Raw genomic sequence first — 27,144 nt, 5'->3', positions numbered from 1 at the left:
GACCATTCACTGCATGGTCTTCAAAATTAGTCAACACAACTATTTCGTCAGAAAGTTATAGAGTCCAAATATGTGTGTTCCCGAGCTATATTTTAACTTAAAATTCACCACAACCAAAAAAATGCACTCTTCTGTTTTGACCGGTAGAGAAAACGAATTCGGTATAAGAGGGATGTGCGTCTGCGATAGAAAATGCAATAAGAAAAGGCCTTTCCAAAAACATGACCGCCCTGTGCAGTAGGAGTAAAAGTTGTATTGAATGATAAGGATTACGTCTTCATTCTTTAAGTCATCTGATTTTATTACTATGACTAAGTTAAATGGTTACAATGTTGCCAAATATACTTAATAGCGAGCTAGGGATGCCATGAATAATATTAACTGAGCGGAGAATGACAAGAAAGAAACCCGCATACGTATTCTTGAAACTTTTCGGGCGGGTATAATAGGAAAACCTTAAAATTTAACAAGTTTGTTCATATATAACCTTAAATGTGATGTGTTTCTTTTCAAAGATGTCTCCAAGCTGGATACTCATCTGGCAAGGCACTGCATTTAATCCCCATGTTGACATTTATGAACCCGCACAGTTGCACAAAGCTGTAACAAAACAATCCACGCAACCGGTGAGAAAACATAACCACGGTCCCTCTGTGGCATAACACACTATTCTTTGGACTTTTATCATTCAATCCTTTCTAGTATAGAATCGTCAATACCGTACGATCTACATATAATAAAAGGAGTAATAGTTTCTGTTGCAAGAGTATACATAAATTCTCATACTCTCGTTACGTCTAAAATAAGAGACGGTCGAGATGACACGGTGTCAATTTTTTTCAAACATTGCCCGTATCACATAGTGTAGATCAGGACCATTGTATAAGAAGATGCTGCCTTTTAAGGTTTCGTTACTTACTGAGTTTCTTCTGACAGATATAGCCTTTTTCAGAAGTACAGTATTCATCGTCGTAAGCGAAGTCTTTCTTGGTCCTAAAATAAAAAGCAAAAACCAAAAAAGAAAATGTTACATCACGTGCCTAATTCTATTGATAACGGATTTTTACAAAAAAAGGATAAAGCACTGAAATTATAAATAAAGCGCTCAATTACACATCCAATTAAGTATATAATGGGTGTTAGCTGTCTCGTTTAATTGATATGGTTGTGAAATGGTAAAAGGCTTTGCAATATGCAAAATATATATCAGACTTTTTGGAAAACACTACAGTTGAAATGTCGTCGATTTGTGACATCATATCGAAGTACTTTAGAAACCTACTCACCATAACTGGACGCAATTTTGTCCCGAGTCGTCTTTCTTTTGTTATCATTAGGTTGGCCTGCTGCCCAGTGATAAAACTTTCACACATCGGATAAATCCATTCGAACGCTGTTTCGTCGTGAGTACTTCCATCAAGACTCCTGTCAGGATCATTGAATCCGATCCAAAATCCATTACCATGGCAGGATTTCTTGTCCATTTTAGCATCGTCTATTGAAGTTTGCAACTGTTCCCACAGTTCCTGTGTATCCATTGTTGCAAGCCAACCACCGTCTGCCTCGCATGAAGTTCTGGCGTCCTCCCAGTTAGACTGGGAACACACGGCAGTGTACTTGTAACATTCACATCGTCTAAAAGTTACTGAACACAAAGCATGTGGCACATTAATAAAGTGTTTCACACCAACAAATAAATAATTCCAGGATATATTTAATATAATCATTTTAAGGTTTTCAATGTATTCGCCTAAACGAAATAATAAGTTCACTTGAATTTTGATTTTTTCAGAATGAACAGATTTGTACCCGTGTGGGCTATCATTGCAATGTCAGATTTTGACAGCTTCAAATGTCAATGCCATTCTCGCAAAATTATACTCAAAGAATTACTTGGTACTTTTACAGTAGTGTATTGAATCACCAGTTAGACTTTTAGTTTGAAAAAAGTGAAAGACATAAAGGATCATTCATAATTCTCAAGTTCAATTCTCTTATTAATAGGCAAGGAAGAATGCCTAGTATTTGTTAAACCATGTATTTTTTATCATGTTCTCGAGTTTGAGAGTGATCCTCAATGAAAAACACTGTTTAAGGTTGCACTTGTTTTGCCAAGGTGTCTACGGCTCGACACTTCATGCACCGAGTGTTATCTTTCTGCGGGCCGCATTAGAGTTCCAGATGCCTGATTGGTGTTCAGTGTGCAGCCCTTCTATATCGTATCATATGATCTAGTGAACCTCGTTTTTTATGCAATGAAAGAAATTCAAATATGGCATGGTCAATGACAATGCTACCATTTTCGTCTCTTATAATGCGTTCCATGTGTAAGTTCAAGTAGTCCTTCGACTGTTTCGCTCATTAATGTGATGGATTGTTTTACATAATTTTTCTTATTTCGAATTGATCATAATACACACAGGTCATCTGTTGAAACAATTATAAAAAGTTTTTAATATTTTGATTCAGGACTATAGAACATCGTACAGTATTAAACCCGTTTGATTTTATGCTTTCACATACTTTCGGCCCATTTAACAGCACAATATAAGAATCAATCCCGTCTAATAAACTTAGCCTCAATGGAAATAGTGCCATTACAGACTATCGAGCATATGACGTCATAGTTGAGCAACGGCCTTGGTGTTTCTAAAGCCTCGGCCAGTTTGAGTATAACGTTCTGGAAGGGTCACTTTTCCAAGAGAGTTCACAGGGACATCACCATAATTGTTCAACTCCGTTTTGTTTAAGCTTTAAGTAAAGAGTTGACCAGTTTGCGTATAAACACACCGTCAGGTGCAGCCAAAGGAGCTATTCATCGAAAAAGCTGTTCCGGGAGCGGTTCTTTTGAGGGCAGGGGAAATTTTAATTTTGCTTGGGCAGGGGACATATTTTTAGCTTGCAGGGAGCAGATTTTACTTTTTTTATCGGACAGGGCAACTGTCGATTGTTTGGCCTTGGGACAGGGATTGGCCAAAACGAGAAGACGTGAAGTTACTTGTAACACGGGGATAGGGAAATTGAGCCTATGGGTATGGTGTTTCCGGGGAGAGGAACATCACAAGGCAGGGGAGCTTCATATCTGCAGGGGAATGATAAAATAAGGGATTTTTTTTCAGGGAAGGGAAAATCGACAGCTCATGAATTATCTTCTTGACTAAAAATTGGTCAGTTCACATTACTTGAACTGCACAATATATCTTATCATGATAAGGACTTCTTAAATTGTGCATTGTTCGTTGGCTGCATCTGATAACAGTCTAGTGAGGATCACCTTCAGACACGGTAGTGAGGTGGAGTAAGCGTGCTTCTGATGCCTGTCGTATAGATTGAGGTATCGTTGCGGAATTGCGGCATATTGAAGGACAGAGAAGGCGAATTTCATAATCAAAACAGTCTCCAGTCTGTTGACTGTGGAAGCACAAAAATCCGGTGTTCAAATCGCAGGTCAGGGAAACTTGGCTGGTTTGATCATGCGGAGTATGAGGGTCGACGGCCAGCCTGCATTCGATGGCGATTGGGTTGTCGCAGAATCCATAGGTGCCTCGCAATTGATTAATGATTTCAAACTCGCCTATCGAGCTTGGGTCCAGAGTCCCTCCATTTTCGTCACTCATCCAGATTGTCCACTCCGAACAGCCACCGTTGTTGTCAAAGTACGAGAATATGAACAAGTTAAGATTTAGATAGTGTCAAGAGAAATGTAAAGCCCGGTTTAGAAACACGCATGCAAGCCTTATAGTGAGAGCAGTCAGAACAGGCGATGATTGGGTAATACGAAGGGAAATGACGAAAATCATATAAATAATCTGAACTGGTGAGGAAGAGTATGGGAACACACAGTAAGATGTTTGTTGTCACGTGATCAGGTTTGTAGAAAACAAGATGGCATTTAGTGAAAAGTTTATTATTATTATTATTATTATTATTATTATTATTATTATATATTATTATTATTATGGTATTTCATACTCAATTTGTGACCAAAAGGTCAAATAGAATGAGTGTACAATATACAAAAAACGTCAAAATAATAGACACAGTTTTTTTGTTTAAAAATCAATACAAAAAATAGAAAAAAACTTTAAATACTCCAGTTAAAAGATTGATATAAACATTAAAAGTCCACAGAGAGACAGACGGTAAAATAAACTGATAGATAATAACAATCACAATCACAACTGACGTCGGAGAAGGAATTCATGAACTCTGTAACAATCTCATGCTGTATTAACCACTGGCCTTAATTCTTTACGTCTTGTACGGGTTTTAAAATTAATCTTGTTTTTATTCCTCGTTGAATACCCATGACATGATGTAGAGGGAATATGATAATTAAGCTTATGATCCGGTTTTAAGATTTCACTGGTAAATTTTTTACACATTTTCTGACGTCTTATTTCAAGCTTCTACAATGAAAGCGATTCCCTGTAAGCCAGACAATGGATAAATAACTGGTAGTTATGAGTTTGGTTCTTGGATAAAGAACCATCGGTGCTTTCGAATTCCACACAACTGTTTCTGAGGTGCCTATGTCCAAAATGGAGCCGAAGTAATTCGCTGTCTGCAATCCATTATCGTGCAGGCGTTTACTGACACAAACTTATCGCTGCTACTACATAATAAGAGGAGCATTGAAATCATAAAAAATGGTTTCGACTCTTGCGTAGGTCTGATTCAACCGCCGTAAATAGGTTTTCAGTACTGTCATGCAGAGACAACACCAACACCTATTTCATTTAGCCATCCCTATATTTTGACGTCGTAAAGCGACTTACAATTCACTGACTGATTGTCGTATCTTATATAAGGACGAAAAAGGGGGTGACCACGTGAACTTGTTTATTGAATACTGAACCATGGCTAGGCCTCACGGCCCAGCCACTGATACATCAGTCTGTGAGTCTGTTATGACGATGGATGACAGTCAATCCTTCCTCTGAATGTCTGACGTCATTCAACCATTCTTAGTTTGACTCCTTTCACTGACATTTGTGCAGAGCAAGTGCAACTGTAACCTTTGAAAAGTCGCTACGATGAGAAAAACTATGGAGGGCATCTCCTGTTGGAAGAGATTGCATATCTGTTGTTTGCCGCCGTTTACTTGACATACTGATAATAGAAGAGTTATTTAAAATGAAAGCGGAGGGAAAATGAATGTCCCGATTGTATAGAATCCTGTAGTTTGTCGGAGAGGACCAATATTCCTGACATTTGCAGAGTTTCTATATTACAACTGATATACGAGAAACACATCAGCGCCCTCAACGTTAGAAAGTTCTAGAGAAAACGGAATGCAATGCCAAAGGTTTTTTCCACTCCTTTGTTGTGATTATCGAGAAAGAAGATATGTTAGAGATGCAAATTTGTCTGACGTTTGACATTATAATACAAATTTACCGAGGTTCACTTCTTGGGCATGCGTCGCATGATGTTTGCCGGAATGGTGCTAAGAATTGAAAGATGTATGGCTCACTATGCACTTTAAGCAAATGATAAAGACTTTGAAGTTCTATTCGGCGGTTTTCAGTCAAACGCATCGATAAGTCGGTGTACAAGAGCGTAGCCATCTCAAAGGGACAAGGTAGGTAGTTAGTTTAACTTATGTTAGTTTAACAATGTTTAACTTTCCCGACATCATAGTGATTTACCTTATTGTTTGGTTTTGTCTATTTGCATTATGTTTGAACATTTCTTGGAAAGTTCGATTCTCTATCTATACTTTCTGAAATCAACTATGTATATATCTTGTTCATAGTTTTGTAAATTAGGGACAACGGGGGAATATGTTTTTCTAAAAGCCAGTACTTTATCTATTACCACCATCCTGTTTATTAAAGTGAGATGAAAGAAGAAAAACCTTAATAACTCAAAGTCATCGCTTGACATACCATAAATTTGCAAATTTTCATTAAATGTTTTCAAGGTATCTTACCTGTATGTGGATAATCAGCATAGACCTGATGTATGGCCACTATCACCATAAGAACTGTTGCAACGTTCATCGTGTCTCGTGGTGATTCTATTGATCGTCGCTTGACGAATGATAAAAACAGAGAAATTTTTAGACAGAAATGCTTAGAGAAAAAGGAAAATGCAATTATGGAAAATAACTAGAAAGTAACCGACCAGAGAGTCTGCACCCTGATTTTTCTTAATTCAAGTAGACTTAAAACAACGAGAAGGCTTTACGCGATGCGCGCTGACTACATATTTTCTTGTGCTCGATGCACTTCTTTAATGGCTTTCATAAATATTATTGCCTTTATCACGATTGGAACTAATTTGGGATAATTCGATCGTCATATTTTTCAAATTTCTCAAAAGTCTTAGGTACCCTATAGCTGAATGTTACAATGTTACCAATTACTCATAAAAACAAGTACGTAACTTAAAAAGAAAAATCGATGAGGTTACATATGCAGATGAAATCGACAGAAACTCGAAAAGTTTCCTACCACAAAAACGCTTAAGAGGAATAAAAAATAATACAATGGGTTCCAATTGCTCTTAGGAAGCAAAGTTACACGTAGTCACATTCACGTATGACAGTAGCGTTGTTGGTAGCCTTGCCATCCGAGTCAGCTATGGTGCGCGATCAAGGGCATTGCGTAAATGGGGCGATGTTCTGTGCCGAGTCAGGACAAAGTTTTAAACAGTCTTTGAACATCTGCTCAAAGGTTAGTCAGACTACAAGAATACGTTCATATCAAAAAGCAGGGCACTTCTGGCGTTTGTGTAAACTGCAAAATATCCCGCTACCAAAGACGCTGGTTACTTCAGGAGCTTCTTCGTCTGAATCAACAGAAATAAATCGTGACCCACAAAAAATATCTACACGCAACTAAGACTACACGTATAGAAAAGTAGCTCGCCCTTTCGAACACTTGTGAAAACCTACGAGGATTCTGGATTTAAGGTAAGGTTAATATGCGCCTCGAAAGTAATTGACTCAAACTTTTGCTCAAACTTTCTTTGATGAATCTTTCTACATTCTCTTTCAAAATCAGTGATAAAGATCGGGGGTCACCGTGCAAATTTTGATACTAGAAAAACAATTTACCCAAGATATTTGAATTTCAAATGACCGCCATCCCTGTGTTGACTCTATGGAGAAAAATAAAATTTTCGATTTTGTAAAAACTCAGACGGTTAAAAAGGTTTTATTACACAGAGAGCTTTAAAATGACCCTCCCCAAGTGATAGATCAGAAAAGTATTTGAAAAGTTTCAGGGTCCAAATATCTATTCCGGTCCGCATTCTACCTTAACAAACTACATGCATGCACTGATCGAAAGCGTTTACGTGTGAACAAAACTCTGAAACAAGTTTCACTTACCTGAAATGTGGAAAACCAGCTTGAGAATGACAGTTGATCAACTTGGGTTACCAATGAACACTGTATGCAACGTCGGGGTATATATAAGAATTGAAAACTACCGAAGGCAAACAGCCGTACATCATCGGAGCGGTCCATACTGACTGGAACATCGAGTGTTATTTTCACCACCTTTTTCTTGAAACGAAAATTTATTTAATGATGCCTAATGGCTCTGACAAAGACCAGAAAGACCCCTTTGGTGGCAGGTATATATGATTGTCAACATCATACATCAGCCGTTCAGAATCATAGAAATTTTCTAATTGTGTGATCAAGATGGAGAAAGACAACTTGAAAAGTACAATTATACAAACAGCAAACACCCTTCCATAGTTAAATTTCATATCTACAATTATGCATCCCCAGAAACATATTGTTTTGGTCATCAAAGGGAAATAACGGCGATAGTTTATTACCAATATGAAATGCTTCTATACGTTGCTAGGGTGAAAAACTACCTGACTCAATATCGATACATATTGTTCCTTTATTCGTGCACATCAGCGTCGATATAAATGATTCCTCATTGATAATTGGAAATATGTTTTATCAACAAACGAATAACGGTGTTAAAATGTATCGACTCGTTGTCTTTATTACCGGACATTCAGTGTCATCTAACTATGATGCGTCAAATGTTTGAAAAATATTGGTATGTTTGAACAGCCGTCTAAGGGGACAGATTAGTCTCCATTATCCAGAATAAACAGACAAGTAATACAGCTAATCGTCATTACTGATGCTTTTAATACTTTTTCCCCGCCAACAGAAAGTGGCTGCTTCCTTTGCCAGATTTTTATACTTAAGTATTCCCTCAAACACACAGGAACACACACCCTCAAGTAAAGTAAGCACTCGCCAAAAGTACAGACTGGGCAGTTAAAAGTTCATGTAGCAATAAGCCAGGGTTAACTGTTCGGAAAGCGTGGGCCATAAGCGAAGGCTTTGTAAGCTGCCATTTCTGCGTCAAAGTCTATGTTTGAATTCAACATATCGACAACAGAAATTTCTGGCCATAACTGACGGGAAGTTTCTGATCCCGCTGCTTGTAGTGCTTAATAGCTTAAATGCATCATGCCCATTTATAATTTCAACATAAATATTATCTTAGTCTCCTTTTGTCTAGCGAACTGCTTAACAATCAGGAGGGGCTCAAAATATTTTCAAAGCGTCACACTTCTGTATTGTATTATATGCAGCTTACTAGCTGTTTTACCTGCTGTTCAGCCTGCCTTTATAGCTTACATGTAACATAGCTAAATATTTTATGTTCAACTATTGTCGGAATAAGCTTTTGATGTAGAAGTAGTACCCTTCAAAGATTATATGGAATGTGAGACGAGATTTACTTTCATTGTGTCATAATGCGTATGAATTCACATTTCTAACACTAACGTTTCGAGTTGAAATATAAGAGACTATCAACTATAAACAACTAGACTGAACGTATAAAAGATATACATAAAACTGGGTGTTATAGATCAGGGCTGGCTTCGTGCCTCGAAAATGAAAGACTTAAACTTTTGCTCAAACTTTCCTAAACGAAACTTTCAACCATTCTCTTACCAAATCAACAATAAAAAATGGGTGTCACCTTGCAAAGTTTGGAACTAGCGAAACAAATTGCCCAAAATTTTGCAATTTTTGAAATTCAAAATGGCCGCCATCCCTGTGTGAACTCTATGGGGAAAATTAAATTTTGGATTTTCGAAAGACTAAGACGGTTAATGTTTTACTTTCTCCAAGAGCTTTAAAATGAGCCCCCACAAGTGGTAGATCAGAAAAGGATTGTAGAAATTTGAGAGTCCGAACATCTGTCCCCGAGGAGCGTTCTACCTTGAGCAAACTTTCAACCATTCTCTTTCAAAATCAAGAATCAGTGATCACTGTGCAAATTTTGGTACGAGAGAAACAAGTTACTTACAATTTACTTACTCGTGCTTTTCCGATTACTATATGTGTGTTTGTACTGTGTCTGTGTGTCGTCTGCTCCATGCACACTGTGTTGCTCGGTCGCGCACGGGATTGTACCATCTAAGTCGGTTTCTGTGACCAACTCTTTTGAGTTGGAAACGGTTGCCGACTGGTTTTGTGTGAGGCCTAGCAGCTAGGCGATGTAGCCGTGAGTGTGTGGGGGTTCAAATCCCGTTTGGGTTATAGTAAAAATTTACTTACAATTTACCGATATTTGAAAATGGCCGCCTTCCCCGCGTAACGGTTACTCGTGGGGATATTAAAATCTCCGATGTTTACAAGACTAAGCCGGTGAAAAGTTTATTTACTCCACAAGGTTAAAACTGAGCCCCCGCATAAAAGGGTAAGCCAAAAGAATACTATAAAAGTGTGAGAGTCCCAGTAGCTGTCCTCAAAGGCTCATTCTACCTTAAGGTGAAATAAAATGGAATAGTACTTAAATTCACGCGATCATATGGATTTTTATTTTTTTCATTTTGTTATTGTTTTCATTTTGTTTTTATAACTAGTACTCATCCAACAGGCGAGCCCAATTACAGGATAACGTACCCGTAACCCACTGCTAATGGAGCAATTAGGAGTAAAGTGTACATGTCTCGCTCAGGGGCACAACGCCGTGCTGGAGTCTCGAACTCACTATCCTCTGAGTCTGTTACTCTGGACTAACCGGGTCTCGAAATCACCATCCTCCGATAGTGAGTGCCGTACCTTAACAACTGCCCCAAGTTGCCTCCTAAACAGCAATGCCCAAGTTCATGAATGGTTACACCCTTTGTTTACCGGCCTCAATGAGTTACGTAAGCAGACACGTAGCAGCATGTTCAATATCTTAGCTCCGCTATTTTCGACGAATTTTCGATGGGTGACTGGTACTACAGCCTAGAGAAGTTTGCAAGCAATTTTGGTAAGGTACATAGACGTGGATTTTGAAAAAATGGGAACGAATTTGGAAACATTTAGGCGTAGAATTTGATGTTTTGCTGGTGGTAACCCATTGAGGCAAAGCAAACTGCCAAAGATGGCGACTCTGTGCATACCAATGTGGCATATGGCACTCGCTGTCAAGTTGTGCTTGTTTGGTTTACTGGTCATTTCTGGTAACATTGAACGGAATCCCGGTCCACCAAAGTTGAGAAGCGCAGATTCAGAAGCAATAACCAAAGAAGATATTACTGCTTTACATGAAAAATTAGACACCATAAAAGCTGATACGAAAGCCATGAACAGTAACTTCGCACACCTTCAAACCAGGATTGACAATGTTGAGAAGATATTAATGTTATCAAAGAGCAAAGGAAAGAAGAGTTGGAGAAATTGAATGAAATTGAAAAATTAAAATCTGAAATAGATTGTTTGAAAAGAAAGTCAAGTGTTTCTGTTGACTCAGATTCACAAGCAAGTCCTACGACCTGGTTGAAAACAACGCTTGACGAAATGAAAAAGTCAATTAACGAAATAAGGAAGGAGAAAGATGATCGAGAAAACAGAAGTCGGCGAAACAATTTGGTGTTATTTGGTGTGTCACAGAATGGGGGCAGTGAAACGTGGGCCGAATCAGAAGAAAAAGTAAAGCGAATTATTCATGATAATCTTGGGATGGAAGACATCGTGGAGTTCGAACGCGTGCATAGAATTCCAAACGCACCATCTGTTCGCGGGTCCAAACCTGTCGTCGCCATGTTCAGAAATTACAAAGACAAGGAACAGACTCTTCGTAAGGCTTACAAGTTGAAGCACACGTACATTTCTATCAGTGAAGACTATACAAAAAGAATACGGGACATACGTGGCAAGCTATCAGATCTCCGCCGTTCTCTTGTCAAAGCTAATAAAGACGTGAAAGCTTATCTGCAATATGACAAACTTGTCGTAAAGGAGGCACACTGTAAACACGTGTTTCGTGTCAACGAAGAGTCTGGGCAGATATCGAACGTACCTACAACTTTCGAGGTGGAAGCACTGAATAGGGTTGTGGTCAAGGCTCAACTGTAAAGATGTCAGGTCGCTTTCTCTGTTGGTATGGAACATCAGAGGCTTAAAAGGAATATTGGTAATCCAGAATTTTCTTCCTTGTGTGCGAAATACGATATTGTTTGCTTTCTAGAGACATTTTGTGTAAAAGACGATAAAGTAAATTTTCTTTCTTATTATAAAGTATTCTTATATCCTGCTGTTAAACGCTCAAAAAAGGGCGTCCCAGCGGCGGTGTTGCGGTTTATGTCAAAAAGTGGATTTTCAAAAAATTATAAGTTGTAAAACTGACATTTTAGAAAATTGTGTTTTCCTACAGTTTGAAAATTCTTTGTTTTCTTCTGATAAAAATGTTACTTTTTGTTGTTGCTATTTACGTCCTGACAACTCTTTAGAAGAGATAGTTAGATTATATGATTATCTGGTTAATGTGTGTGACGGTAATGATATTATTTTGGCAGGAGATTTCAACGCCAGAACAGGTACACTTGACGATTATATAACCGACGATTCAGTAGCACACATTCCGGTATTGGAAAATGTAAATTATGTCCAAAGTATTTTTACAGTCCACGTCGCGAAGGATGACGTGGTTACACCTGCTGGCAAAGTATTGATTGATTTATGTAAAGGAATGGACATACATTTTTTGAATGGCAGGGCTGGCAGTGATAGTGTTGGGAATTTTACTTGTGCAACAGCCTTGGGAGCTTGCGTTGTGGATTACATGATCATGTCTGCCGATTATTTGAGTGTGTGAACGACTTTGACATTATACCTCGTACTGAATCTGACCATTTTGCATTATCTTGTAATTTACTGTCAATACCACGCATGACATTGTCTCTACAACAAGTGGTGATGGCCAATGCGCAAAGCTTGTTCGTTACCGTTGGTCAGAAAATAGCAAATCTAGGTATTTAGAAAATGTCACTTCTGTTGAAACATCAAATTCTTTCAAAGATGCCATTGCCATCTTACCTGATGTAAATACAGCTATTCGTAAATTTACCAGTGCATTGCAGTTTGCAGGTAAAGGTATGAAAAGTTCAGATTTTAACAGAAATAGTCGTAAAATACAAGGTTGATTTGACGATTTATGTTATTTCAAAAAGACTTATGTACGATAAGTTGAAAGACTTTCGGAAAACAAGCTCATATTCTTCACTTAAAGAGTATTTGACAGCAAAGAAAGTTTTTAAAGCGACTTGTAGAGTTAAAAAAACAAACTATCAAGATGCCATTAAGGAGAAACTGTTACAAGTTTTCAAGGAGGGTGGTTCTTTAGACATATGGCAGATTTTGGAGACATGTATGAACCGTAAAAGCCATACTTCAAATGCCATCAGTTTAAATGAATGGTATGATTATTTTAAAAACCTTTATGTACAATGTAGTGACACTGATGTAAGTGACCAGTCTTTTCGTGAAACTGTCGAAGATGCTATAAGTAATTTACTTTCATCGCCTTCTCCGAATCAAGCCGAGGACGGAGAACTAAATAAATGTATTACAGAAGTTGAAATACTGTTAAATTTAAAAAGATTTAAATCTGCTAAGTCTCCAGGAGTTGACGGAATCCCGGGTGAATTTTTCAAATTCTCATCCGCTGTTATTACTCCTTTCCTTCTCATTTTATTTAATAGTATCTTTGACTCAGGAAATTTTCCTGAGGACTGGGCTATAGGTGTCATTATCCCTCTTTTCAAAAAAGGGAATAAAAACGTAACTAACAATTACAGAGGAATCTCACTGCTTAATGTTTTTGGAAAAAAAATTTACATCAATTTTAAACGAAAGATTATCTATCTGGGCAGAGTCCAATAACATAAGGTCTGACTGTCAGGGTGGCTTTCGTGAGAACCACAGCACTGTCGATAACATTTTTTGTTCTACATGCGATTACCCAAAAATACCTTGGTAGACCTGGTGGAAAATGTTATTGCCTTTTTGTAGATTTTTCAAAGGCTTTTGATAGAGTGAATCATTCCTTGCTATAATTGTGTAAATTGTCACTTCTTGGTGTATCAGGTAAAATGTTTTATATCTTACATTCTATGTATTCAAATGTCAAGTCTTGTGTTAAATCAGGGTCTTATGTATCACAATATTTTAATTGTCCTGTAGGGGTTAGGCAAGGCTGTATGCTGAGCCCAATACTTTTTACCTTTTTATTGAAGAACTGAACGACATGCTAGTAAATTCTGGTAATTTGGGGATTCAGTATTTTTTAAGTTTTGCAGACAGTGTTGTAAATCTACAAAGGTTAATTGATGTTTAAAGTCTTTTCTGTAAAAAGTGGGAAATGAAAGTAAACATTGATAAGACCAAAGTTATGGTTTTCCGCAGAGGTGGCCATAGAGCACGTTCTGAAAGTGTTTTTTAAACGGTCAAATGCTAGAAGTTGTAAGTTATTATAAGTATCTGGGTTTGTTACTTTCATGTAGAAATACTTTGGGAAAAGCAGTATCGACACTTGCTGACCAAGCCAACAAAGCATTAACTGAATTATATGCTTCTTCCAAAAAGTTGAATGGTTTTCCTTTTAAAATTCATTTTCAGTTATTTGATTCAATTATTCTCCCCATTTTAATGTATGGGTCAGAAATATGGGGGTATCAATTTTATGACAAAGCTGAGAAGGTACAACGTAAATGGTGTAGGATATTTTTGGCTCTGCCTTCCAGTGCAACGAATGAAGCTGTCCTTGGAGAATGTGGTAGATTACCCATTTTTGTCAGAACTCTGCAACGCTGTGTGAAATTTGGCTTAAGTTCACTGAACTGCCACCAACTAGGTTGCCACGCCAAGCTTACGTCATGCTTTTTAATTTAAATTCTCTTGGCAAGCAGAACTGGGCAACTTCAATAAAACATATTTTGTATTCATACGCTTTTGGATACGTATGGCTTGCCCAGGAAGTGGGGAACAAGGAAAGGTTTTTGCATGAATTTTTAGTAGAGTCCAAGATATTGCTAAACAGCAATGATGGGCAAATTTGAATAGAAAACAAAAAATGCGTTCGTATACTTGTTTTAAGAGTGCTTTAGAACCTGAAAAATATTTGTTTATGAATTGTAATTTCAAAATCCGTCAAATCTTTGCATGTTTTCGTTGTGCGTGTCTGCCATTAAACGTCGAAGAAGGCAGACGAAGTGGTACTCCATGTAGTGCCAGATTTTGTAAAATTTGTAAATCAAACAAGGTTGGAGATGAATATCATTTTTTATTTGAATGCCCTGCTTGCACAGATTTACGAATAAGATATCTTCCTAGTGACTTTATTATACACATCCTAATCTTTGTAAATTTTATCGCCTATTACTTACATCTGATAAAGAATTACTATGTCAATTATACACATATATTTATAAGGCTTTTCATTTACGTAAAGAATTGATATGTTATGTAAATTAATCTTGTTTTGTTCCTGGCATATTGGCGTTTTTTCAGCTGGTATTCTTTTTTTCCCCATTAATATTTGTTCATTTGTAATTATTTCATCTGGAATGTAATTTCTTTGTATAGGGGCCGGAGGTCTAGAAATACAATAAATCCATCTATCTATCTTACCGGCCTCAATTCAGTTACTCAATATCTATTTTAAAGAGTATTTAAAATTGTGTGTCAAGAGTATTCAAGGAAGTTTTTATCTGTTTATGACGCGGCTCCCTTCGTTCCACTGCTGGTCTATTATCACCGCATTCTAGTCCGCACTCGAGTCCGATATTGAAGACCACATAGTGAATAGTAATGTGTTATAAGATTCGAAATCCCATGACGCAGCGCTCGAAATTAACTGTTTTCCTTTGTAGACCCATTGGGCTACCATTTTCTGACGTTGGTAGCCCAGTGACAAGGTTTGGTAGCCCATGCATGAATGAAGGTTTTTTTGTAAAGGATATTTTTATTGATATCTAGACAATGAAAGATTTATTTTGCATAATTCTATCAAGGAAGTGAATTTTCCAGTCATTTGACATCAATACCTGCAGATCATAGCCTTAGGAGAACGGTATAGCATGACATAGTGGACAACGGTGACGCCTCAAAATTTGCAAATTTTGATGTTCGTCATGACATCGACCTTTCACGTAGCACGTGTAAACATAGCATGGCTAAAATAGATTGGCTATGAATTTCAGGATGACAACTTGGTATAGTCATGTTCCCAATACTTTCGTGGCAATTTTGGCTATATTTCTCCACCATAGTACACTATCATTGGATGATCTCGTACACTTCGGAAAGCGTAATTTGTGGATGGCCCAACAGCTTTTTCTTTGCAGTTTGAATAATTTTGTGTTTATCGATTGTGATTGATACATTGTGATTAAATAACTATGAAAATGAATTTTCATTGGCCATCAGTTCCCAAGCCTGTCATCCAAGTACATCAGTTCAGATAATGATATTTTATTGAAAGTTTGTCGCAACAAATTCGACTGCACTGTCGCCTTTTAACTTGCATAACAAAGTAATAGTCTGGCCTTTCTGTGTCCAGCTGAGTTGACTGTATGAGCGTCAGTCATCTCACAGCGATCAACATCATGTCGTCCGCTAAGTAATTTCATGTCCCAGGCTTTGGTAGTCCGTGTGGGCTACCATTTCATGGGTTTTGGTAGCCCCGGGAAAAGTTGGTAGTCTGTGGACGCGGGACTACCGCTAATTTCGAGCCCTGCATGACGTCATGTAATTTTGTTGCTCAATCGTGAACTGATGGACAGGAAGTACCTTTACTTGTTTTCGACGTGACATATAAGCTTATGAGTCAGCTAAGCAATACATACATACATACATACATACATACATACATACATACATACATACATACATACATACATACATACATACATACATACATACATACATACATACATACATACATACATACATACATACATACATACATACATACATACAAACATACACATCGTCAAGTACAAATTAATAATATCTGTTACTTAAGTTTCATGCATCCTGCAATGTTCAGACAAAAGAAGTGAAGAGGACATTTTATCCGTATGAAGATTGCAGGATGCATGACACTTAAGTTACATGCAGATATCAATCAATACTTTGGTACTTGAAGTGATTTAGGTTTTTATTTATAACGTTCTGCTTTAGCATTGAGCACTGTAATTTCGGTATTCTTATATATATATATATATATATATATATATATATATATATTTAGGGGTTATTACACGAAGTTGGGCGATACTGCGTCGTATTCGAGTGATGTGTCCGTATTTTGACAAGTTGCGCAGCAACGAGTCAAAATACGGACAAATCACGAGAATACGACGCGGTATCGCCCTAACTTCGTGTAATAACCCCTTTATCATACATGCATGCTTTGGTTATGACTGTTTTCCTTCAGACGCTCCGAAATTAGCGACGAAATCAACTTGAAATCGACCTTGCTTCCTCCAGGCTGTACTTATAAAAAGTTGGTTGCTGATGAGTGATGACAACCGTATCACTTCTTGATATTATTCCGCTATTGGGCCATTCCACTTCAAAGGAGGGTTTATAGAGCACTTTTAAAGCGAACAATTTAAATATTACGATGTCGACACAGGTTTTCACAATTTGAAGAAGATTTATTTTTAGTTTAAAATGACGGTGGATGTAAAAAATAGGCGGGAGTTGTAAAATGGGTGTGTTTTCGTGTTTTGATACATTAACCTCATCCCTACGTGAAAGTTATGAGGCCGCCAAAAACGGGTCAAAATACTCGCACCACGCCAGCGTTCGATTTCAAACTCGATCGAGTATGAACAGCTGAGAGCATGGAGCAAGCAGCTCTGCGACATCTATGAATGCACAGTGGATATAATACCAGTCACTTTATCTCGAAGAATTATACATGTCCCCAGACGTCAAATATGCCGAATTTACCTTCTTAGTAAGCGGATTAGGGAAAACATGAAGTGAGTACACTGTAAGCTGTAGTGTCGTAACTCGTTCGTGATTTTGTTGCTGTACGAATAAAACATTTCAAAGGTATTTCCGTCGTCTGCTCGTATATTTTCGTTCCTGGCTTGCCTAAATAGAACTAAACTTCCTTTAACAACCTAAGCGAATGTTTGACTTTCCCTAGATCTGACATTGTATCTGAAACCCGCACCGCACCGGTGCCACCAGACACGATCATGACCTGTGAATCTCACTGACAGGTACAAATCGGAAATATTATGTGCACCTTCAACCTTGTCTGTCGCGAGTATTTTCAGTGCGGTTGGATTTTTGTGGCTCATTTACGGCTGTAAACGATGTATGTAATTCACCGCCCAGATACTTAAGCTCATCAACAGGAAACTTGTCGTAAAGCGGTTCTATCATGATGCACTGTCAAACGATATCTTACATGTAATCTTCAGCAGCGTAGACGACACGAAAACACCGCACCGCCAGGGGACCGGCCTTGAACGATGACAGGTGTCGGCAAATGATACAAATTTTCAATACGTTTGTTTGTGTGTTTTTGGTACAACTCTACTTGTGCCTAAGTGCAATGCCATGAAGTGACTGCAAACAACAGAATTTGGACCATAATCATAATGACGTTTCAGATTGTCATTTGTCTTGTTCGCTCAGCTGTTTTATATGTACATATAACGATGAAGGCCATGCATACCAGAGAAGGTCACGCGTACGCGTAGCTGTGAGTAGTTCGGTTACAGTGAAAATATAATTCGTATTTTCACTAGTTAAACTATGGGTACATATCAGTACCGTCTGAACAATAGAAGAATGGCAATACAGGCATAGCATAATGATATATATATATATATATATATATATATATATATATATATATATATATATATATATATATATATATATATATGTATATATATATATTATATATATTTATATTTATATATATATAATACACACACACACACACACATATATATATACACAATATAATATATACACACACATATATATATATACAATATAATATATATATATATAACACACACACACACACACACCACACACACACACATATATATATATATATATATATAATATATATATATATATATATACACACACAATATAATATATATAAATATGTGTGTGTACGTGTCCTTTACAAATTTACGATAGCTTTAGCAATTATTTCGCAAATGTTGGTCTGTTAGTTAAAGAAGAAGTTAAATTTAGTGAACGTCTTCTTAGTGACACCAATACTTTTAAGTTTGGCGAAGTTCTTTATTATATCGGATTTCCAGTTTTTCGGAAACAGCACAGTACTCTCTTTCTCTTTTTTTTCACGGACAGTGATGTTGCACAAACACCTAACCTTTATTTGCGATTTTGTAAGTGCGCATTGCATGAATACCCATTTTCCCTTGGAGTGCCACCAACTGGGGTACACTATACGTACTTGCATATCCTAAAAAGATTTTCTGCGTTGAAGGCATGGGTTCGTTATCTTGGGTACGTAAACAGCAGGCGGTCAACTTAAACGCGATAGAAAAGACCATTCACTGCATGGTCTTCAAAATTAGTCGACATAACTATTTTGTCAGAAAATTATAGAGTTAAAACATGTGTTCCCGAGCTCTATTTCAACTTAAAATTCACCATAAACATAAAAATGCGCTCTTCTGTTTTGACCGGCAGAGAAAACGAATTCGGTTTGTTCAAGAGGGATGTGCGTCAGCGGTAGAAAATGCAGTAAGAAAAGGCCTTTCCAAAAACATCCCTGTGCAGTAGGAGTAAAAGTTGTATTGAATGATAAGGATTACGTCTTCATTCTTTAAGTCATCTGATTTTATTACTATGACTAAGTTAAATGGTTACAATGTTGCCAAATATACTTAATAGCGAGCTAGGGATGCCATGAATAATATTAACTGAGCGGAGAATGACAAGAAAGAAACCCGCATACGTATTCTTGAAACTTTTCGGGCGGGTATAATAGGAAAACCTTAAAATTTAACAAGTTTGTTCATATATAACCTTAAATGTGATGTGTTTCTTTTCAAAGATGTCTCCAAGCTGGATACTCATCAGGCAAGACACAGCATTTGATCTCCATGTTGACATTTATGAACGCGTACAGTTGCACAAAGCTGTAACAAAACAATCCCCACAACCGGTGAGAAAACATAACCTCTGTGTCATAACACATTATAATAGGGAGGGACAATATATATTATGAGAGGCTATGTATTGGTGAAGCGTGCTATTTTCCCGTTGAAATTTTTTTTCGAATAGAGGCAGGTAGGCTAACTTTCTTCCTCTGTCATAAATTTACATAATTTTCTGTCCATAATCAAGGAAATATGCCTTTGTGAGAGAGCAAGGTTGAGCTACACTTGAGTAATAGTTTCTGTTGCAAATAGTATTTGTTCTTCGGACTTTTATCATCGCAATCTTTTCTAGTATAGAATCGTCAATGCCATACGATGTGCATATAATAAAAGGAGTAATAGTTTCTGTTGCAAGAGTATACATAAAGTCTCATACTCTCGTTACGTCTAAAATAAGAGACGGTCGAGATGACACGATGTCACATAGTGTAGAAGATGCTGCCTTTTAAGGTTTCGTTACTTACTAAGTTTCTGACAGATATAGCCTTTTTCAGAAGTACAGTATTCATCGTCGTAAGCGAAATTTTTCTTGGTCCTAAAATAAAAAGCAAAACGAAAAAAGAAAATGTTACATTATGTGCCTACTTCTACCGATAACGGAATTTTACAAAAAAAAAATCACTAAACTTAAAAATAAAGCGCTCAATTACACATCCAATTAAGTATATAATGGGTGTTAGCGGTCTCGTTTAATTTATATTGTTGTGAAATGGTATAAGGCTTTGCAATACGCAAAATATATGAGACTTTTTCGAAAACACTAGAGTTGAAATGTCGTCGATTTGTGAAGTCATATCGAAGTACTTTAGAAACCTACTAACCATAATTGGACGCAATTTTGTCCCGAATCGTCGTGCTTTTTGTTATCATTAGGTTGGCCTGCTGCCCATGTGACAAAACTTTCACACATCGGATAAATCCATTCGAACGCTGTTTCGTCGTGAGTACTTCCATCAAGACTCCTGTCAGGGTCATGGAATCCGATCCAAAATCCATTCCCATGGCAGGATTTCTTGTCCATATTAGCATCGTCTATTGAAGTTTGCAACTGTTCCCACAGTTCCTGTGTATCCATTGTTGCAAGCCAACCACCGTCTCCTTCGCATGAAGTTTTGGCGTCGTCCCAGTTAGACTGGGAACACACGGCGGTGTACTTGTAACATTCACATCGTCTAATAGTCACTGAACACAAAGCATGTGACACATTGATAAAGTGTTTCACAGCAACAAATAAATAATTCCAGGATATATTTAATATTATCATTTTTAAGGTTTTCAATGTATTCGCCTAAACGAAATAATAAGTTCACTTGAATTTTGATTTATTTCGGAATGAACAGATTTGTACCCGTGTGGGCTATCATTGCAATGTCTGGTTTTAATGATTTTGACAGTTTCAATTGTCAATGCCATTATAGCAAAATTATACTTAAAGAATTACTTGGTACTGTGGTGTATTGAATCACCAGTTAGACTTTTAGTTTGAAAAAAGTGAAAGACGAAAAGGATCATTCATAATTCTCAAGTTCAGTTCTCTTATTAATAGGCAAGGAAGAATGCCTAGTATTTGTTAAACCATGTATTTTTATCATGTTCTCGAGTTTGAGAGTGATCCTTATTGAAAAGCACTGTTTAAGGTTGCACTTGTTTTGCCAAGGTGTCTACGGCTCGACACTTATGCACCGAGTGTTATCTTCTTCTGCGGGCCGCATTAGAGTTCCAGATCCCCGATTGGTGTTCAGGGTGCAGCCCCTCTATATCGTATCGTATGATCTAGTGAACCTCGTTTTTTCATGCCATGAAAGAAATTCAAATATAGCATGGTCAATGATAATGCTACCATTTGCGTCTCTTATAATGTGTTCCATGTGTAAGTTCAAGTAGTCCTTCGACTGTTTCACTCATTAATATGATGGATTATTTACATAATTTTTCCTATTTCGAATTGATCATAATACACACAGGTCATCTGTTGAAACAATATTAAAATAAGTGTTTTATATTTTGATTCAGGACTATAGAATATCGTACAGTGTTAAAACCGTTTGATTTTATGCTTTCACATACTTTCGGCCCATTTAACACCACAATGTAAGAATCAATCCCGTCTAATTAACTTAGCCTCGATGGAAATAGTGTCATTACAGCCTATCGAGCATATGACGTCATAGTTGAGCAATGGCCTTGGTGTTTCTAAAGCCTCGGCCAGTTTGAGTATAACGTTCTAGAAGGGTCACTTTTCTAAGAGAGTTCACAGGGACATCACCATAATTGTTCAACTCCGTTTAGCTTAAGTAAAGAGTTGACCAGTTTGCGTATAAACACACTGTCAGGTGCAGCCAAAGGAGCTATTCATCGAAAAAGCTGTTCCGGGAGCGGTTGCTTTGAGGGCAGGGGAAATTTTAATTTTGCTTGGGCAGGGGACATATATTGAGCTTGCAGGGAGCACATTTTAGTTTTTCTATCGGGCAGGGCAAATGTCGGTTGGTTGGCCTTTGGACAGGGATTGGGCAAAAACGAGAAGATGGGAAGTTACTTGTAAAACGGGGATAGGGAAATTGAGCCTATAAATAAAATTAAATGTGGGTATGGTGTTTCCGTGGAGAGGAACATCACAAGGCAGGGGAGCCTTATATCTGCAAGGGAATGATAAAATAAGGGAATTTTTTCAGGGCAAGGGAAAATCGAAAAGTTTTTTTTGCCACAGGGCAGGGGAGCTTCAAAAATTGACAATTGGGGAGGGAAAAAGGTAAAATATTTGGGGAGTGGGTAAAAATGAAGTTTGAGTGCGGGAGCGTAAGTCAAAAAATTTTCAGTTGGAGGGAAAATTACGATCAGCTCATTAATTATCCCCTTGACTTAAAATTGGTCAATTCACATTAGTTGAACTGCGCAATATATCTTATCATGATAAGGACTTCTTAAATTGTGCATTGTTTGTTGGCTGCACCTGATAAACAGTCTAGTGGGGACCACGTTTCAACTTCATACCTTCAGTCACGGTAGTGGACACGGTAGTGGTCACGGTAGTGAGGTGGAGTAAGCGTGCTTCAGATGTCTGTTGTATAGGTTGAGGCGTCGTTTGGGAATCGCATACTGAAGGACAGAGAAGGCGAATTTCATAATCAAAACAGTCTCCAGTCTGTTGGCTGTGGAAGCACAAAAATCCGGTGTTCAAATCGCAGGTCAGGGAAACTTGGTTGGTCTGATCATGCGGACTGTGAGGGTCGACGGCCAGCCTGCATTCGATGGCGATTGGTCGTCGCAGAATCCATGGGTGCCTCGTAATTGATAATGATTTCAAACTCGCCGATAGAGCTCGGGTCCAGAGTCCCTCCATTTTCGTCACTCATCCAGCTTGTCCACTCCGAACAGCCACCGTTGTTGTAAAAGTTTGAGAAATCGAAAAACATGAAGATTTAGACGGTACTACGAGAAATGCGAAGCCCATTGCAGAAACCTACCTTTTAAAATAGGCACTTACCGGGCAAGACTTAAGGGGGAACTGATAAAGAGACGACAAAGAGGTAACCGATTGGTATAACTGAGGAAGAAGACGGGAAAATATACACTGAGACTTGCCGCAAGTCTGTAGGCCAATGAACATGATCTAAAACAGAGCAAATTGAGGGGACAATTAGCAGGCTGTCGCGCTAATTGCGAGGTGATCGCGAATCAGAACAATATTACCAAGCTATAACACCATAGCCATAAGTTCCGTAGTGACAAACTCTATGCTACAAACACAAACAGCACAGCACAGATAGACAACAATGGCAGATAGCCGCTGGACGCAAAACCACTACTTGACCAGCCATCTACTGCCGTTTATGCCCGAGAAAATCCAAGTGACTAGTTGGCAAGTCCAGGGAACACGCTACACGGTGTTTGTTCTCGGGTGAGAAGGGTAGCCGGCAGTACAAAAGGGGACAGCGTGGAGAGACAACAACATGTGACAGATTTGGATTCTGGGATAGAGAAGAGAGGTGCTTTCTTACACAGCTCCCTGGGAGCTATCCTATGCGTAACGTGATAAGTATGCGCCTCGAAAGTGAGAGACTTAAACTTTTTCTAAAACTTTCCTCAAGCAAAGTTTCAACCATTTTCTTTCAAAATCAGAATAAAAATCTGGGGTCACTATGTAAACTTTGGTACTATAGAAACAATTTACCAAAGATTAAGCGATATTTGAATTTCAAAATGGCCGCCATCTCTGTGTTAACTCTATGGAGAAATTTTTTTTTCGAAAAACTAAGACGGCAAAAAGTTTTATTACATCAAGAGCTTTAAAATGAGCCCATGACAAGTAGTAGATAAGAAAAGAATTGTACAAGTTTTGAGAGTCTGAATATCTGTAGACGAGGCGCATTCTACCGTAAATAGTAGAACGCCGAATGTATAATCACAATATCAATCAGTGACTTAGTGAACTATAGTACAATTTTTCACTAACACAAACCTAAGCAACTGCCACATATTGACGGAAAAATTAAACTTATCGACAAACAAAGTGGACAGTCATTTAAAATTATGCGCTGTGTTAGGTCCGATTTATCTACTGTAACTATAGGTATTAAATAACGATACTTGGAGACAATGTTGTATCTACATCCATTTCATTGACGTCATGCCTCATGTTGACGTCATACAGTTGCTTCTTTATGCAATAAGTAAGCAGAAGAATGACGATCTACGATTGTCGACCAATCATCTTTCTCTAAATGTCTGACGTCATTTAACCATTCTCTGTTGACCGTTGACAAAACACAGTGTGAGGTGAAACCTATTTTGCGATTACATTTACTCCCGATTAGACCTGTAAGTTTCTCTTCTGTCATGTCTGATCGTTTGTTGTCCTCGGTTGGTTGCTTCGACTTGAAACGGTTGTCTTGTTGGTCTGATGTAATCTTCTGTGGCAATATTGTGCGAAATACGTTGAACAAGAACATTTGAGTCGTCACGATCAGAATACAATGAGGGTACTAAACTTCCATTGAGAAAGTATATTTAGGGAGCATTCGTTTTTTACGGGGAGGAGGTCGGTGGAACTTGAGTGACAAATGAAATGTAAAAAGCGACCCCCTCCAAATCAACTTTCTAAAATTTGACCCCCCCCCAAAAAAAATTCATCAATTGTAAAATGTGTCCCCCCTCAAAAAACAGAATAATTTTTAAATGTATATTTCTTAGAAAAGATAAATTAGGCAAACGAAAGACCCTCCTTACTAAAGTAAGAACGTGGCAAATTTAGTGAAATGACACGCTTAGTTCAGCTCGACACAAGGAGTACGCTGATAAATTATTATTATTATTATTATTATTATTATTATTATTATTATTGTTATTATCATTATTCCTTTTAATCGAATCATCTCACGCCATGAAGGAGATAAACTTAAGTCATATTTTGTCCATAGTCATCGCTTTCTTCGCTATACATTCGCAAAGTTTATTAAGGCTGAACAAAAAAATTGTGCTGTTCCGATAACCCGACCTACCCTATTTTTATCTTGCCGACCCTTAACTTTTTAGAGCTAAGTAAACACGGAAGTAAAAAAAAAAGAAAGAAAAAAGCCATAAAATCACGCGTTCGTTACTTGACATTTGATTTTTCCTTGAACGAGGAAGTCTTTTATGTTTTTCCCTTTTTATATGTATGATGCATTTTCTGGAAGTGTTGTGGACAGTGTTTGATCGCCCTAAACCCCTGAAAAATGCATATTTAAGATCGGAACAGCACAACTTATTTTATTTTGGACTAATCATAGTCCAATGAAAGAAAGGCTTTTCATTCTTACCAAAAATAACGGCATAGGCTTGGTTTACAGCAATCACTACCAAGAGTATTATTGCAGCATTCATGTTGTCTCGCGGAGACGTCCGTCTGTTGTTAATGAATATAAGAAACGAATGTTTTGAGAAGTAGAAAAAAACAATTACATAATATAAAAGCGATTGAAGCAACCGAAGAGTCTGCATTGATAGATTTAAGTCGGTAATGAAACGCCTTACTGCTGTATAAATCGGTTTAACTGAACAGATCGTAAGCAGATAAATAAGAAATTTGTATGGCAGCTCGCAGAGCTTATTAATCAACGAGGGAATTCCACTTGTGATTTCACTTTGACAATGTAGAATGTAATGTCATCACCCACTTTGAAAGATGCAAGTACGTTACTGAACCGGGACTACGGATTTCGTACACAGGCTAAATAGTCGGTCAGTTTCTACTTAACAGTTTGTTTTCTTTCAATACTCTTACTCGTCTCTCACATTTTTAGGTCTGCGCATTTTCAGTTGAAAAAATTTCTGTTTTTTGTGCTCCAGTCTTTCATTCTACAAAAACATCAAATAAAGGACAGCCAATAATATTCTCTGGGATGTTTATCACATTATGATAGACAGACCAATATTTAGCACAAGCTTCAAAGAACAGTGTGCTTCAGATGTTAGTGAAGAATGGAAGACAGTAACAAACACACACACACACACTCACTCAGAAGTAACGTAACGAGTTTCGATGATTATCAAGAAATAAAGTTGCTCGAGTAAATGGCGTTAGCTTACCGGAACAGTGGAGAACTATCTTGAGAATGATTGTCGATCAACTCCCGTGACCAATGAACACCGCAGGTAATGTCGGGGGTTTATATAAGAATTGGAGACTGCGGAAAGGCAAATGACCGTATGTCATCAACACATTCCATATTGACTGGATCGTGGAATGTTGTTTTCGCCACCTATGTTTGAAGTGATAATTTATTACCAAGCATAATGGCTCAAATAACAGCTACAAAGACACCTTTTGTGAAAGGCATCTAAGCACGCTTTGAAAAATCATCTGCTATAGTCAAGTGAAATCTTCAGTATTTTCCCGTGGTCATCGAGATGAAAAACTCTAAAAACCTAACTAAAATTATAGAAACCGAAAACACTCTTTTCTATTGTGAAATTTCAATTTCGCCTCTCTGTATTTCCTACACTTGCGCAAAACCTAAAACACATTGCTATTGTCACCACAATGCGATTAATCTCAGGACGGCAGCACTATTAAGTGTTAAAAAATTACCAATACGAAACATTTCCATATGTTACCACAATGAAAACTTACAAAACTCAACAGCGATCCGTATTGTTCCTTTTATCATTGCATATTGTATATTGTTGAAATAATTGATAGATCATCAATAATAATGTGTTTTATCAACAACCAATTGTTATGTTTAAGAGTCTTTCAGGTCTCAATTCACCGTCTTTATTACCTCTGCATTCAGTACCATCTGAGTTTATAGGTCATATGGCTAACAAACGTATTGGTATGTCGGAAAAGGACTGATTATCTGTCGAAAAGGATAGATTGTTCTCCATTATCCAGAATAAACAGACAATCGACATGCAATTATCGTCAACGCTGATACTTTCGTCAGGGCAACAGAGTGTTTCCGCTGCCTTGTGCACTATTTTCATACATAAGAACACTAGTATTCATACAAACACAGAGAGACAAGGGGACAGACACAAAGGAGCTGGCTAAAAAGGCCCCTATTGTTTTTTCAGGAGTTCAGCTTTCTTCTTCTTCTTCTTCCACCAATCGTGCAGACCTTTCGTGACATAAATGTAAAAAATGTATTAAATGTAAAGAATGTATTTCGTGCAAGCCCAGCTAGACCCGACCCGACCAAAGAATGTATTTCGTGCAGA

General features: G+C 37.6%; 1 protein-coding gene across 2 annotated transcripts in view; it reads right to left on the bottom strand.

The window, feature by feature from the left end:
- Window positions 1-276: 276 nt before the first annotated feature.
- LOC139142799 (C-type lectin 37Db-like) overlaps window positions 277-27,144 on the bottom strand; it is a 49,506-nt gene continuing 22,638 nt past the window's right edge. The window contains exons 1-5 of one of the 2 annotated variants that reach the window (XM_070712967.1): window positions 26,011-26,110; window positions 25,242-25,327; window positions 20,265-20,625; window positions 920-993; window positions 277-600 (exon numbers count right to left, since the gene is read on the bottom strand). In XM_070712967.1, coding sequence (XP_070569068.1) covers window positions 575-600; window positions 920-993; window positions 20,265-20,625; window positions 25,242-25,305 — 525 coding nt within the window. In that variant the 5' untranslated portion in view covers window positions 25,306-25,327; window positions 26,011-26,110 and the 3' untranslated portion in view covers window positions 277-574. Of the gene's footprint in view, window positions 601-919; window positions 994-20,264; window positions 20,626-22,434; window positions 22,824-25,241; window positions 25,328-26,010; window positions 26,111-27,144 lie in introns of those variants that run through there. The other variant, XM_070712966.1, reaches the window with a different exon arrangement.

Source organism: Ptychodera flava, chromosome 10 (assembly GCF_041260155.1).
Source record: "Ptychodera flava strain L36383 chromosome 10, AS_Pfla_20210202, whole genome shotgun sequence".
Taxonomy (NCBI): domain Eukaryota; kingdom Metazoa; phylum Hemichordata; class Enteropneusta; family Ptychoderidae; genus Ptychodera; species Ptychodera flava.
This window is presented reverse-complemented; position numbering and strand designations above follow the sequence as displayed.